This window comes from Sander lucioperca, chromosome 12 (genome assembly GCF_008315115.2).
Source record: "Sander lucioperca isolate FBNREF2018 chromosome 12, SLUC_FBN_1.2, whole genome shotgun sequence".
Lineage (NCBI taxonomy): Eukaryota > Metazoa > Chordata > Actinopteri > Perciformes > Percidae > Sander > Sander lucioperca.
This window is the reverse complement of record NC_050184.1, coordinates 10,651,338-10,667,401: the sequence shown is the minus strand read 5'-3', so window position 1 is coordinate 10,667,401 and position 16,064 is coordinate 10,651,338. Positions and strand designations below refer to the sequence as shown.

The following is a 16,064-nucleotide window of genomic DNA, read 5'->3' as shown; positions in this document are numbered from 1 at the left end:
GCATGGTAAAAGACTAGGCTATACAATATATTCCTTAACTGCTAGTTAACTTTGCACTAGCAGGTTGCGTATTACTGTAAGCTATTTTTCTCTCGAAGTCAAAAATGATGAGGACTTGCGGGTTAAATCGGCCGTCCTACACACAGAGTATGCCAGGGAGACACACATCTGACAACCTCGCAGGTGGATGTGGTGGAGACAAGCTCGGACATACAGTACATACGCTCTGGACAGCTGGGAAATTGTGTCGGTCACGCGTACGCGCATGCATTTCCAGGAAAGTGGCTGCATGTGTCCACGGCAATGTACGCAACATCGAAACAACACAACCTGAATTAGCATCCTGTACGATTGTGTTTACGTTTGTGTGTTTTTGTATTGTATTTGCAAAAATACAGAAACAGACAGAGGAAAAAGCCATTACTTCAATTTGAGTGACAAAGTGATGAATTGCAGTGTGAAACTTTTATTTTTTATTGTATCTAGCAGAGAAGGGATGGAGTGGGGGTATTGGTTGGGAAAATCAGCCCAAAATCTGAATTTAGCGTTCTTATATCCATCTTGAGTAAGTAATACAATAATGAATGTCTGTATATTACATTACAGTAGTCCAACTGCAAAAAATAAAACGAAATGAAAAGCACGACAGTACTAAAAAATATTGTGAAACCGCAATATCAAAGTCAGTGAAAGATTACATGTAATTCTGCCTCAGCATCACGTCTGTGCACTCTGAACTGACTTACATTCTCTACAATTGATTTGATCACCTCATTAGAAACGTGTGTACAAGTTTGAGTCGTGTGTAAACGATGACGACTGTGTTGTACTTGTGTTTAACTTTTGCTGCCCGTGTTTACGCTTTTGCAGCACAAGTGCATCACAGTGTGAAATGTGTTTTAGCGAGTGGGAATGCGTTTAGGGTTTTGCCTTCGACAAATGGGTTTTGGCCATTGAGCATTTGGTTCAGAAAATGGGGTTTAGTGTTCTTGATTTGAATCTTTGAGTTGTATTTATGATTAATTGGTTTCAGATTTCTGCTACTGTGGAGAGATCAGACAAGTAGTCATCCCAACACCAATGGGACGCTTTACATGCTAATGTTATAGTTGCCATTAGGAGGATGTTGTACATTAGTTCTGTGTCCCTCTATGTCATCATGATTATTTACTATGAGAGGCGTAGCTTGACTAGCATTCCAGGGGTCTGACTCGCCAGACTGGATAGATGAGCCTCGAACAGATGCATTTTGTTTGGAGAGCGTTTTGATCCTTCTCATGGTTTTGAAACTTGCTTAAAGACCCGAAAGTTGTATCATATGCTGACTTGTGATGTTAGTCAAAGCCGTACAGTGGTTTGAGCAGCAATGAATCCTGGGATATGATTGTGAGGAAAAAAGAGCATGTAAACACCATGGATGTTGGTGCCATTGAACATTTTACTGTGGTAGAAACATAGTTACCAGCCTTTTGTGTCCATTCAGTAGTTTAATTGTTCATGCTGGATTGAAGGGCAGGGCAAATAAGGGTGTTGTTCTCTGTCAGCAATTATTAGCATAATTTCTTTTGTACCTTTTACTGCCAGTTGTGTCCTTGTTTGATCTTGTTAGGCGTCTATGTTGACGCACAGTCATTGGTCGCTATTATTATGTCTTATGCAGGTTGTTGTTTCCATGCAGATATAAATAAATAAAACGTGTGTGTGTTTGTGTGTGTCTCCCCACCTGTCTGTGTCATTATGATCATCTTACTAATCTGAGACAGGTGCAGATGAGGGAAGATGTATTATTCATTGGTACAAATGCACAGGGTTAGCTGTGATCAGCACCAGGTGGCTTCCGGCTTGGCTTTATCATCTAGTTCTTTTTCCTCATTGGACCTCCAATTTTAGATATAGGTATACTTGAATTTGATAAAAATGTCCTACATTTTCTTGGTGATTTGTTATTCAAAATACATTTATATCCTTAAATTCTATCACTTTTTACAACGTTGAATTGTAGAAGGCAAGACTAAATTAGCTTTCATCACAGAGCACTGGTCGCTACATGGCAGCTACAGAGGCTTGGAGGATATTGTCAAATTACTGTATGTGTATATTACAAATGTGTGGAGATTAGCAGCAATTGGCAGAATTGCAAGTTAATACACTACATTTACAATGAATAATGTTTTACATTACCTTTATTATATGTTTGCAAACATGTACGAATAACAATTGCAGACCCCTCATTTAACTATTAAGCCCAATTTATGGTCCTGTGTTAAAATAACGCCGTGGGTAGTAATAAGTAGGTACGTGGAGATACGGACCCTACGCCGTAGCCTGACATACCTCTTAAAATTTTTTAATCACAAGTCGTGGTGATACACACCTTAACAACTATGATCAGTCGTTTGGCCGTGGCTTGGTAGCGTTGCAATTCCCCCTACTCATTTCCGGGTTCTCCTTTTCCTCAAACATGAAATCAAGGAAAGGGTTAACTTTTCCTGCTACAGCTTTCCGACTGTGATCAGAAAGCACAGGGGAGACACTTTGTTATTCTTAGTATGCCTCAATAGTCGGTACTTGCTCCGAAGCTAATCCCCATCACTCTCTCACTTGCTCTACCACGCACTCCCCACGCTCACACATGCCGGCCCTGCTGTTCTCTTAAAGAGATACACTAGAATGACGCAGACACCAGCGCACAAGTAAACCTCAGGCCACTTATGTAGGCTACGGCGAAAGCTCTGCGTAGAGCCCACACAGAAGCATAGATCCCGCTTCATGATGTAAAATCTCATTTTATGCCTGCCAGCTACCAGAGTTTTGGCCAAATGTGAATGAAATATTTGGACGTCAGTAATAATATTCTATATATTCATGCGCTTGGCCTTTGCATTACGTTTATATCCAAAATGGCCTACCTGATATGGTAAGAATACACACCTGGTACCTTTTGACATACTACTGACAGCTGAGTATATATATTGTTATATGTTTATGTATATAATAAACTATTTAGTCTATTTTAAGCTGTTGTTAAGGCCCCACTTCGAATTCACCACAATTCCACCCTGCAGCACTAAATACTCACATTCCATGTTTATGTTCTGGCTACCACCCAGGTGGCTGGTACCAGCACATTTTCTCATCCATACTGTAGGTGTGTCTAAATGTATTTATGACTGGTGTGGTTTTGCAGTGAGGAAGTCTTTCTATGTGATATCTCGCTCTAATTTGTCATTATGTAGCTTTTTGTGTTTTGTCTGTTATCTGATTTTTTTCACACTGCATGATATTGTCAGGTATACAGTGTTTATTTTATTTCCAACATTTTACTGCAACTAATGCAAATATTCAAACAAGGTGCCATGGTTCCATATTGCTGCACCATGACAGTTTATATGCATTCAACCATTATTTAGCCTGGCATATATTATCTCCATGAATTAAAAGAGTTTTTAAAGTGCCGCACTGCTGTGTCAATGAAGAAGTTAGTCAGCATGGCAATCAATAAAATTTGCCAGTCAAACACAGACAGGAAGTTCCTGATGCAAAACAGTATGCAAATGTATCTGTTACCGTTTAATAGCAAACAAAATATTAATATTTGACCCCAAATCAACTGCCAGAAAAGTCATTGAGCCCAATGTGTCTAGGTATTTGACTTTCTTTTTTCTGTTGCTTTTTATTACATTGGTGAATGAGCAGGTATTCTACACAGAACATCGGCTGTTGCAAGATTTGTTCTTACTGTAACCTTTCTCTCCCACAGGCCTGGATTCGGACGAGTCGTATGAAGGGGTGTCGGAGGCCAGTTACAAAGATGCGGTGGTGTTTGACAGCAGCAGTCAGAACAACGGATCGGTGCCGCAGGAGAATGGCATCAAGAAACACAGGTACTGCTGCATTCCTGCACCACATTTCATCTGCAGTGTGTTTGTATGATTGTAGCTTCTCCAGAAACTATTTGAAGCCTCCCACTGAAACCAGTACCAGTAATGTGTTGGGCAGGGTCAAAACTCTTACTCATTGGGGTTAAAGGTTTTTTGTGACTAGATTTGTATTTTTTCACATTTATTCTAACCTATCCTAACTGGAAGCTGCCATTTTTACAGGCAAATTAATTGGAAGCTGTAAGTAAGCTAAAAAGAAATTTGTTGTTTTGTAAATATAGCTTACTCACGGGATGTAGACTGTGGGTATAAGCCTGCCATTTGCCGCATATTTCACGCAGCATTCTCCTCCCCTTCCATTATCTGCGTGCTACCGTTTTCAAAATCTGTCGCTACGGGAAACAACAACAAAAACCTCAGAGCTGCTTTGTTCTTTAAGTTAATAGTTGTAAAGAATATGTATATAATATATTTTTTGTGGGGATTTAGCCATTTTAATCCCAGGGCTCACCTCCCCCCATGCAAATGTTCCACCAAAACAAGTTCCCTCCTAACATCTGGGGCTTGGTGCTGCCCAAGAAGATTGCGATTGGTATAAAGAAATACAAACAAGCCAGAACTTTTTTTCTCCCCCTATAGCAGAATGATAACGTACGGAACAATGGGTGCAGCCAAACCCTTCTCCAGGGCGGACACAGCACTGTGATAGGTCTGGCGAGACTAGAGTACATATAATAATCTTCATCACATGCAAAGAAAGGCTCACTGGTGTTGTAAATGTTCTCAGGGAAGAGGATCTCCTGCTAAATACCTTTTTATTCCTAGGCTTCATCACCAAAGTGTGGTATGACTTGACTTATTCTGCTCGTGCATTGTTCCAGATGTGGAATACGATCATGTCTCTACCACATATAGCATAAAAGAAACAAGAGAAAACAATATCGCTTTAAGTGTGGTACTGACTTTGTTGACTCGTACATAAAAGCATCTGACTTATGCTGCCAAATTACTTTTGTTCAATTGCAGTGATGACAGAGTGGAAAATTACCACTTCTCCATTCACTTCTACTAGAGCCACTCTAGGAAAGAGTGCCTCAAAGTTTTCATGTGAACAAATCTAGGGTCTGTCGACAATCATCAGAATACGATGTTAGATTAATGGTGAATTCTTTTTCGCTCTAACATTTGCCCTTTCTTTTCCATACTGCGTGTAGTATTTCTGTGTCTCCAGGCCTGCAAACAGACCTGACAAGCCACAGCTGATCTACAACCTTGGTTTTCATTCTGACCAGTTTGTTAGATCAGATACTGTTAGTAATGACACACAGAGAGAGAAGAACGTTGTTTCGTTCTTTCAGGCCTGCTGTCAGTATCAGAGTGGCTATTAAAACCAACACTATATGTTCTGACTTTAAGCAAGTCAATGTTTTCTTGTGGGTACAGTTGGTCCTGAAATGCCAAAGCTGATCCTTCGAGAAAATATGTGTCAAATATTGAGGAAGCTGTGTGTGTGTGTGTGTGTGTGTGTGGGGGCTAGAATGGATAACATGTATGATACACAGTCATTTCTTATTTTCTTTCATTTCAGGACGTCATTACCTGCGGCCATGTTTTCTAGAAACACTATCAGTGTCTGGAGCATCCTGAAGAAATGCATCGGACTGGTAAGATTTCAGGATGCAAATTAAATGCTGCTTTTTGTACATATACAGTTTTTATTTAAACATCTATGTCAAACTTGATTGTGTGATATGTTTTTAATGATTACTTCACACTGTCTCAGTCAAGACAGTAGTACATTACCACATTATCTTGTTTATTACATCAACAGTTGTCTTTGTATTTGTCAGATTCTGTGGGCCCTATTTTGCACCTGGCGCAGCGCAAAGCCCTACGCAAGTGTCTTTGCTAATTTCCCGTCCAGCGCCCACGTCGTTTAAATAGCAAATGCGCCCATCTGTGCGCCCATGGGCATGCTGGTCTTACAGGGAGGTGTGTTCAGGTGCATTCTTGGCATATTGCTATCTTGAGGCAGCGGAAAGTGATCGCGCCATTGACCAACAAAAGCTGGTCAAAAGTCAATAACGCAGCATTTCATTGTTATTTTAATAATTTTTATTAGTAAAATGCTTGTGCACAGCTCACGCATACTATGCTTGTTATGCACACAGAGACGCGCAGCAGCACACAAACATGCAAAAGATTAAAAAAAATATATTACAATGTGAAATAGTATTATTGTGTGTGTGTATGTATGTATGTATGTATGTATGTATGTATGTATGTATATATATATATATACATACATACATACATACATGAAATCCCTCTTGGGATAGGTGATTAATTAAAACATTACCTTTCCAACCCTTTCAAACCATGCGCCTGGCGCACGGACCCTTTTTTCAGCCATTAAACTAGCAAAAGTGGATATGTGCACGCCCTAAACGCACCTGCGCCAGGCGCTTCACACCGTGCGCTTAGATCGTTAAAATAGGGCCCGGTGGGACCGGGATAGAGAGTTTCTAAGACATTCAAATGATTTGGAACAAGTTCTGTTTAGTCAGGGTCGAATCTAAAAATACAGACTTCATTGTTTGCTTCTCACAGGAACTCTCTAAGATCACAATGCCCATCGTCTTCAACGAGCCTCTGAGCTTCCTGCAGAGAATTACAGAATACATGGAACACACTTACCTCATCAACAGAGCCTGCTCGCTGTCCAACTCCATAGAACGCATGCAGGTCAGACACACACACACACACACACACACACACACACACACACACACACAGAAGTGATAGCAATAGTGCATCTCCTTCAGTTATCACAGCCAGCTGTATTTTTTTTTACTGTATCTGTATGCAAGTTTTGATATTCTTTTATGAGTGCTGACCACATTCTGACAAACTTAATCCCTTTTTTGTGTGCAATCCTATTAGCCAAAAACTACTCAAAAAATAAATAAAACATTTCACTATACAGTACAATAAATAATGTAAACAAAGGGAGCCCCACAAATAAATCCAAGTGTTTGGTGAGAAAGGTTTAGCAATCAGGGCTTGATAAATTAACCTAAATTAGTTTATTTCACTTGCACGTTTGACTCTGACATGCTCAGTTAATCAGTGAATGGAAACAGTTGCACTGGTGGTGTAATTAAAGAAATGCATGAGCTACATAATATAACCAATAGTCAAGGTTATTTCATTTGGCATGGTGGCCCGCACTATATCAACTGATCTCCAGTGTATTTGATCAATCAACCAACTTGCATGAGAAGCCTTACACACAACCACACACGTAATGTATAAGCACAGCTCCAAAGGATTGATACAGTATGAGAACGTGCAACGCACATAGAAATAGAAACACACACACGCATATAAGCATTGTCATGACTCACACACTCACTAACATGATCTGTAAATTGTTTGTCTTCAGGCAGTAGCTGCTTTTGCTGTGTCAGCAGTTGCGTCTCAGTGGGACAGAACTGGAAAACCCTTTAACCCTCTGCTGGGAGAGACCTATGAACTCACCAGGTACACACACACACACACACACACACACACACACACACACACACACACACACACACACAATAAATATGTTTTCACGGAAATATGGTAATAACAGAGGTGTTTCTGATAGCGCCATTAAGCTAAGGGATGCTAACTGGTCCTGTGATCTCATAAATGAGTTGACAATTCAGTCTTTTTTCAGTTTTACAGCAGCTGGCATCCACAATGTTGCATTGCTGCCGCCTTCTGGAACTAGTCTATTACTGTAGCATGACAATTCAGTCAGATTTCTGGCAATATCTAGGCTTTTTTGTGGGGGGGAAAATGTTGTGAATCGATTCAGAATCTAAGACAAAAATCACAATTCTTACATGATTCACAGTTTTTTCCAACACCCCTACCCGGCACGGTGTGGTCATATGGCATGCGCTGTAACCACTCGGATACCAAGGTGCTCCGGGGTCACCCAGTTTTAACAGTTTGCTTATCCTCCCTCTTCTGCACTTCCTTCTACAGAGAGGATCAGGGTTTCCGGCTAGTGTCGGAGCAGGTATCCCATCATCCCCCAGTCAGTGCCTTCCATGCAGAGAGTCTGGTCGGAGACTTCGTCTTCCACGGTTCCATCTACCCCAAACTCAAGTTCTGGGGCAAGAGCGTCGAGGCTGAGCCTAAAGGAACCATCACACTAGAGCTACTCAAGTGAGTTCAAAAGCGACACTGGTGAAAATGTTTGTGTGCGGTGATATCACAGTTTTTTGATCCAAAATCAGTTCCTCATCTTCTCTTCTCTTTCCTCTTTCCAATGTGCTGCCTCCCCCTCTTTCTGTTTAATCCCCTTTGTCTATTCTTTCATGCCATTTTCTTCTTCTCTATTCTAACCTGCTCTTCATCCCTCCTTTCTTTCTTTTCCTCTCCAGGCACAACGAGGGGTACACATGGAGTAACCCTTTCTGCTGTGTACACAATATCATCCTTGGCAAACTATGGATAGAGCAGTATGGCACAGTGGAAATAGTCAACCACAGGTAAACTATACATGGGGAATATAGCTTGTGATTTATTTCCTTTTTATAGCAATGCTCAGGCACACAATGTTTTATAATTAGACAATAATATACAAAGTAAATTCCTTTCAATTGTACGTTGAGAAACGTTCTTAAACTATTGGACTATTTGCTCATGCAGTTGTTCACAAAGTGGTGAACCTCTCCCCGTCCTTGCTTGTGAACGGCATCCCTTTTGCGGATGCTCCTTTTATACCCAATCATGACACTCACCTGTTTCCAATGAACCTGTTCACCTGTGGAATGTTCCAAACAAGTATTTTTTGAGCATTCCTCAACTTTCCCAGTCTTTTGTTGCAAAACAATCTAAAGTAAAATAGGGCTGCAGCCAACAATTATTTTCATTGATTAACTTGGGGATTGTTTTTTTAGTTTATAAAATGTCAAAGTAGTGACAAAATGCTCATCATAATTTCCTAAAGCCCAAGGTGACGGCTGTAAATTGCTCGTTTTGTCCAACAAAACTGTCCAACCAGGAACAATATTAAATTTACAATGAATGTTGGAAACAGAAAATATATTGTCATTTTTGCTTGATACATTGCTTAAACAATTATAATTATTACATTTGTTGGGATTATGGGATTATACTCTTAATATACAATTAAGGGAATTTAAAGGGGAGTTAAGTGTAATCTATGGAGTTGATTGACCTTTCATTGACTCTCAAGAGCAACTACAACACCACTGAGCCTCACACACACACTCTCTCTGGGTCATCACCCATGATAGTCCAGAGTTTTGACTCCACAGTTCCTACAGAGAAAAGTGAACCACAGTCGAGTTCAAATAAAGCACATTAAAACACACAGCTCTATCTGTTGCTCACAGAGCTGTTTAGCATTCCTTTCAGCCCAACGCCTTTATTTACTTTGTCGCAGTGTTTACTCTGATACTTAAAGACTGCAGCTTGTTTAATCTCTGTGTCTTCTCAGGCAAACAATCCGTTGACCACTTGTAAAACCTTTTATTTATCCGGGGAAGCTCTGCAAGGCTTTTATTAGCCCTGTTTCTGTCACGCGCTGTGTCATATTCACAGCACAGATTCACACATGAGCTGCGAAGCCGTCAAATCACAGTCTCGCACAGTGTGCCGGCGCTGAGCTTTACTGTTTCACAGATTGGATAAGTGTCTCGCATAGAAAACAGGAAAGGCTTGATTGACATTATATTTTTTTTCTGCACCAATTTTCAGTTCAGTTTGGTCTGGTTTCAGGCTGGCAAACCTTTGTCACATCATCACACCGCTAAGGATGGTTTAAATTAGACTAATGATACTGGTAAATGCATTTAGTAAAAGTACTCTGTGAGTACTTTAAGAGACTTTGATGTGGTAATTGTCATGGTTGGAGCATAACCCTTTTATTTGAAGTCAATAAAATATACATTCAGTTAATGTCAATGTTTATTTGATGGTTTTATTATGTAATCTTCTTTTAAACAAAACAATAAAAAAGTTCCAATATGCCAGTGTCAAGGAATTGATATTTAATGTAACTTTTTACATTCAGTTCACCATCATTCTGGAGGAAAAGATATTAACTGGTTCTTTTTCTCTCCTCTTTTCTTCGGCAGCACTGGAGACAAGTGTGTGTTGAATTTCAAGCCCTGTGGCATGTTTGGCAAAGAGCTTCACAAAGTGGAGGGATACATCCAGGATAAGAGGTTTCACTATGCTCTTACAGTATATTGCTATGTCACTCACAGTATGCATATTGTATTATTATATAGAATGTCAAGTTTGGAAAGTTGTTATACTAATCTAATTTTTCCTTTTCCTTCTCTATTTGTACCACTTCTTCCTCTCCTCCCTCTGTGTCTGTCCTTTGTTGTCCTTGTTCTTCACTCACATGCATTCTCTTTTCCTTGGTCTGCCTCTTTTCTATAACATTTTCATCTTCCCCATACTGTTTCTTCATTCTGCTGTCTTCTCTTGCCTTTGTCCTTTCTCTTGTTTCCTCATCTTACCGCTTTCTCTTCTCCCTTCGGTGTTCTGTCTTTCTCTCTGTCCAGTAAAAAGAAGCACTGTGTAATCTATGGAAAGTGGACCGAGTGCATGTGGAGTGTTGACCCTCAGGCCTATGAGGCCCACAAGAAGTCAGAGAGGAAAGGAGACAACAAGAAGCACAAAAATGTGAGAACAAGTTAGAAATTCTGTGAATTGATACTGGCTTGGATTGACACTGGCTTGGATTGGTTTCTTTAATCTAAAACAGGATCGTAGTGCCTTTTTTACCCATCATTATTTGTATAATTGTTGTCTTGTGATTTTGGTGGTCTGAGGTCTTTAGCAATCCAACTTTAGTCTGCGTGGTTATTTGTAGTGTAGCGTAATAGCTGCAACATGTGTGTAGCTGTCCTGGTGGGTTTGGAAAGACCTCTCAGACAGTGGTCTCGCACAGCGCTGCGGAGGAGGGTCTGGCTAGTTCGGTTCCTCATTTCAGTTCCACTTAATGTGTCAACTGAAATATTTTCCCTCTGTCGCTCTGAAACGGACGTAAAAATATCACACTTTCTCTGTAGTTTATAGCTACCGTAAATGTAGGCTACTTTTAAAATGCCATATTTTCCCTCTGGGCTCACCAAAACCGACGTAAAAGCATATTAACCATTCACTGCATGTGATCGCTAGGTGATTTAGGTTTCCTTATTATATATTTAAGTACTTTAAAACGTTAATATATTGTTAAATTTAAATAATTTTCAATTTAAAAAAAAAAAAACTCTATAAAAGAGCCTTTCTTTGATGTCATTTTTCAGTTTTTCAAGAATTGGTTTAGGAATCGTTTTAAAAGTACCGGTTCGGCAGGGTTAGGGTTAGGGTTAGTGCTCTGGTTTATTGGCATGTCTTTAAACCAATCACAATCGTCTTGGGCGGCGCTAAGCGCAAAGAAAGCAGAAGGTAACGGACATCCGGCAGTCAAGAGTGACACACGGCGGAATTTCCGGCGGCAACGGACCAATCCCAGAAGTTGAACACCGTGGATATAGACTACTCCGACCGTGACACACGCATCCTGTAGATACAGTATAAACCAGGGGTGGCCAACCAGTTCAGCATAAAGAGCCACAAAAAAACCCGCACCATAGCAAAAAGCCACACAACACATGCACGTCCACACTACAACAGCAACAGTGACTTCCAGATCTGATGACAGTCATAATACATAGCAGTTTTCATAGTTTTTTTTTCTTATTGAAAATCCTTTTCAGGTCTTGCTAGAACTCTGTTGTGCCACTCGAAGCGACTCTTTCACTCATTTGTTACTAGAGGGGCTTTCAAACAATCTGATTCAGCAGTGAAAGGGTTAATGAGGAAGGTGATCTGTGGCAGCTTTTTTTCCCTCGGGTTGCAGAATTTGTCCTCAAAACTCTGCTGCATTATTTTTTATTTTAAAATAATTGGCAAATGTATTGGCAAGTGCATTCCATTTTTTTTTGTACTTATCTGAAATGTTTCAAAAAGTAAAAAAATAAATAAATAAATCCACCAATAACACAGCCCCCAGCCACACAGTCAGAGCCTCAAAGGAGCAGGCAAAGAGCCGCAGACGGCTCAAGAGCCACAGGTTCGCCACCCCTGGTATAAACAAAGTCACTTCTAAGAAGATAGAAGCTGCAATTTAACCCTGAACATAATAACAGCAGTTACAATGAAGTGTATTATTTCCAGGAGGAGCAGGAGGGAGCAGAAAACGATGACGCAGATGACATGCCCGACGTCCAGGAGACGGTTTCTGTTGTACCAGGAAGCACTCTGCTGTGGAGGATAGAATCCAGACCAGCACACTCTGCTGTGGTATGAAAATAAAAATGCACACAATACAGTCTGATACAAAAAGATCTAATGGTCTCACAAAAATGCAGTTAATGGGCTATTTTAATCAACGGATTTATAGCAAAAGAATGTTGATACTTTGGGATTTGAATTACAGTGCTTGAGCAGATATAATATATCAGATAAATGTGCCTGAATTAAGTAAACATTTTTCGCTTTTTACAAACACACATTTAATTATTCCTAATTCCCTCTCTTCCTTACACAGATGTACAACTTCACCAACTTTACAATGTCTCTCAATGAGCTGGAGCCTGGCATGGAGGCTATCTTGCCCCACACAGACTGTCGCTTCAGGCCTGACATCAGAGCCATGGAGAATGGCAACATGGGTAATTTGATTTAAATTTAAATAACACCTTATCAGTGTTCACTGGATTTCTGTTTGCCTGCGCACACAGTGAGTTGTTTGGCAGCAATGGCCCGCAGAAACCTGTGATGCTACATTCCTGCTGCTGAATTAAACATCTTAAAGTATGTTGTCTTAAATGACTTCTCATGGGATACAAAGAATAGATGATAAGACAATGCTGCCACCTGCTGGGCGTATGTGTCACTGCCTCATATCATCTTGTGGATCTATCTAATAGTGCGTTCCATTTACCTCGGAACTCGGAAGCCGAAGCAGGGAATGACGTCACACCCGAGTTGAATGCGTTCCATTTACAAGTCGGATTTTGCCCGCGTTCTGAGCTCGGAAATCCGAGGTCAGGGGGCATGTTTCCGATTTTGACCTCGAAAAATCCGAGCTCCGAGTACAAATGGAATGCAATGTATGTGAGTTATCCATAAAGAAAGATGCAAACAACTTTACTACCTTGAAATGGTAAATGTATTCTAGCACAAGTCTCTCTTACTGAGCTAAATGGTACAATCCACAGTTTGTGTGTGTTCTTTTGCAGATGAGGCCACTAAGGAGAAGGAGAGACTGGAGGATAAACAGAGAGCTGCCAGAAAGGAGAGAGCCAAGGATGAGGATGAGTGGTCTACTAGGTGGGAAAAACGCATACTTTAAGTGCTCCAAACATTCAATTAAATTAAATTAAACATACAGATGGTACAAACATAGTCTCACTTTGTCTCACACGCTGCGGAGCAGAGTAGGGTCTGGCTAGTCCACACAGCATTCCAGGATGGGAGAAAAACGTGCTCTGGTTTATTGGCATTTCTTTAAACCAATCACAATCGACATGGGTGGCGCTAAGCTCCGAACGAAGCCGCTGTAAAATAGTCGTACGAGAGAAAACTCAGATTTGACAGATAGTCTAGCTAGCTGTCTGAATTTACCCTGTAGAGATCTGAGGAGCAGTTAACCATAGTCCTCAAATTCACCGGAGTTTAAAATTCCAACACAAAGAAAGCGGAAGGAAACGGACATCGGTGAAAATATATGCATCCGGCGGAATTTCCTGTGGCACCGGAGCAATCCCGGAAGTGGAAGGTCAAGGACTAGTACAAACGTAACATAACTATATTGTTGTGAGCTTTCACAACTAACTCCTTTGTAGTTTGATATTGGATCAAACTGATTACCGAGCAAGTGAGGTGTCGTCAAAAGACTTCAAGTTTTAAGCATGTTAACATTAGGGCTGAACGATTTTTGAAAATAATCTAATTGCGATTTTTTTCCCAAATATTGCGATTACGATTCGATATTCGATTATTTTTTTAAGCTCTTTGTCTTCTGTATTATTCAACAAAGAATAATATAATAATGTATAGTATGAACACACAATTACACACTAGACAGTTAAATAAGTAAAAATATAGTATATATCTATATATACACACACACACACACACACACACCAGTGTAATTTTTTACAGTGCACAGAGAGGAGCTGCCTCCAGCCCCTCCCCCTCGTGAAGTTGCGTGCTGCCGTGTGCACTTGTTCAGAGAGGCTATCGTTTCGTTAGCTAGTTGCTGGTGTTCTTGCCGTGGGATTAACTGTACTAATAAAACCGTTGAAACACCGCGGCCACGCTGCTGTGAAAGCTCCCCGAACGTCTTTTATCAGTCTGCTTGTTACCCCTCTCAGTGGCAGCTCCTCCCCTCATATCTTTATAACGGAGCTAACCGCTAACCGGAGCTAACCGCTAATCAGAGCTAACCGTTGCCAACCGAGCCTTGAGTTCTGCGTGCCTGTATCCATTAACTGCATGTATAGACTCAAGCCCGAATAAAACCCTTCATTTTATTAAAATGGCTGTAAAAGTTTTAAACTACAACTCAGAGTTGTTTGAATGACAGAAATCAGCTCAAGGTACAGTGTAGCGTTAGCATGCTAGTTGATGCTTTCTCTGCGGAGTGCAGACTGATTTGCTCTCGCGAGTCATGTGACCAAATCGCAGCCTTTGCGATTAGGAAATCGCTTTTTAACATATCGCGATATTATCGAAAATGCAATTAATCGTTCAGCCCTAGTTAACATCGCCATTACCTGTCAAGAGCTTTGTTAATGGGATGTGAAAAATTATGTTTTTTGTAAGTTTTGTAAAGTAGTAATGGTCAATATTCTGATTATTAGGAACAGCGATGTAAACAGAACAGATAGTCAAGATAGATACAGTATTAACAATGTCATGTTACTACTGGATATTTAAAATGAAATTTGAACTGATGACGACGGCACCATTCGGAATTTTGCATTTGAAGCTGATAAAAACCTAAAAATATCAGCTCAGGTACTCAAAACATTTCTTGTCAGAGTCACGTTCAAATAAACATCAATTCTTAATCACACAATATAAATTAAACAAGACAACAATAGCTAAACATGTTGTCCCGTTTTTTTGGATCGCACTGCACATTTTGGGATGCATGAAGCAGGTACTTTGTGCAGCTGTTAATCTGGGTTTGTGTCTCTCAGGTGGTTCCAGATGGGCACCAACCCATACACCAACTCCCAGGGCTGGCTTTACACCGGTGGCTACTTCAATAGGAACTACCAGGACCTGCCCGATATCTACTGATAGCCCGCTAGCCTTCATCCTCCTCCTCTTCCTCCTCTATAACCTGCAATGACCTGCCTGTCAAGACATGGAGAGAAATGTTAACACCTATCCTACTGCCTTCATCATCATCATCATCATCATCATCATCATCATCATCATCATCTTTAAACTGACTGTACACCCAGCGCAAATTGGAAAGACTTAAAAGGAATCCAGATGCTCGTCACTTCTCTCAAACAGCGGCCTGCTTGATGTCAACTGAGTCTTCAGGTCTTTTTTTTAAATCTTCACTTCAGTTTTTTTCTCACCATGTGTGATTTTGTCACATAACGATCAGCAAACGTTTCCCGTCTCTCTGCCCCGGCATTGTTTAGAGCACAAGGATCATTTTATTCCTGACCAAACGCGGCGGCAGAGAGGTGGTACGTGTGAAACAACCGTTAACGGCCTACTAACTCACAGATCCAATCTGAATGTTTTATGTCTTACCAATCAAACTCTCTCCTCCGAGAACCCACCTGCCAAGCCTCTGGACGGCGACATTTAAAACATGTCAAATGTGTCATTAATGAGTAAATATGAGTAGAAACATGAAGTAAAACATAATAATCACATAGATGGATTCATGGACTTGGACGGACACCCAGTCAACATGGAAATCAGGGATGTGAATGCTCCTTTGACTGAAGATGAATCTCGAGGAAGTGTTTTTTTCTTCTATTTTAAACACTCAAAAAAAAATATAGGTGACATTGTACTCTTTAAGGAACATAGTTATAAAGAAATATTGTTGGTCAAGATAAA

At 40.5% G+C, this 16,064-nt stretch overlaps 1 protein-coding gene across 2 annotated transcripts in view; it reads left to right on the top strand.

Moving 5' to 3' along the window:
• LOC116040837 (oxysterol-binding protein-related protein 2-like) overlaps positions 1-16,064 on the top strand; it is a 16,899-nt gene extending 835 nt beyond the window's left edge. The window contains exons 2-14 of one of the 2 annotated variants that reach the window (XM_031286519.2): positions 3,761-3,884; positions 5,470-5,545; positions 6,492-6,626; positions 7,327-7,424; positions 7,920-8,102; positions 8,321-8,428; positions 10,043-10,132; positions 10,481-10,601; positions 12,141-12,266; positions 12,514-12,637; positions 13,208-13,298; positions 14,834-14,865; positions 15,176-16,064. In XM_031286519.2, the coding sequence (XP_031142379.1) occupies positions 3,761-3,884; positions 5,470-5,545; positions 6,492-6,626; positions 7,327-7,424; positions 7,920-8,102; positions 8,321-8,428; positions 10,043-10,132; positions 10,481-10,601; positions 12,141-12,266; positions 12,514-12,637; positions 13,208-13,298; positions 14,834-14,865; positions 15,176-15,330 (1,463 nt within the window). In that variant the 3' untranslated portion in view covers positions 15,331-16,064. The remainder of the gene's footprint in view (positions 1-3,760; positions 3,885-5,469; positions 5,546-6,491; positions 6,627-7,326; positions 7,425-7,919; positions 8,103-8,320; positions 8,429-10,042; positions 10,133-10,480; positions 10,602-12,140; positions 12,267-12,513; positions 12,638-13,207; positions 13,299-14,833; positions 14,866-15,175) is intronic. The other variant, XM_031286520.2, reaches the window with a different exon arrangement.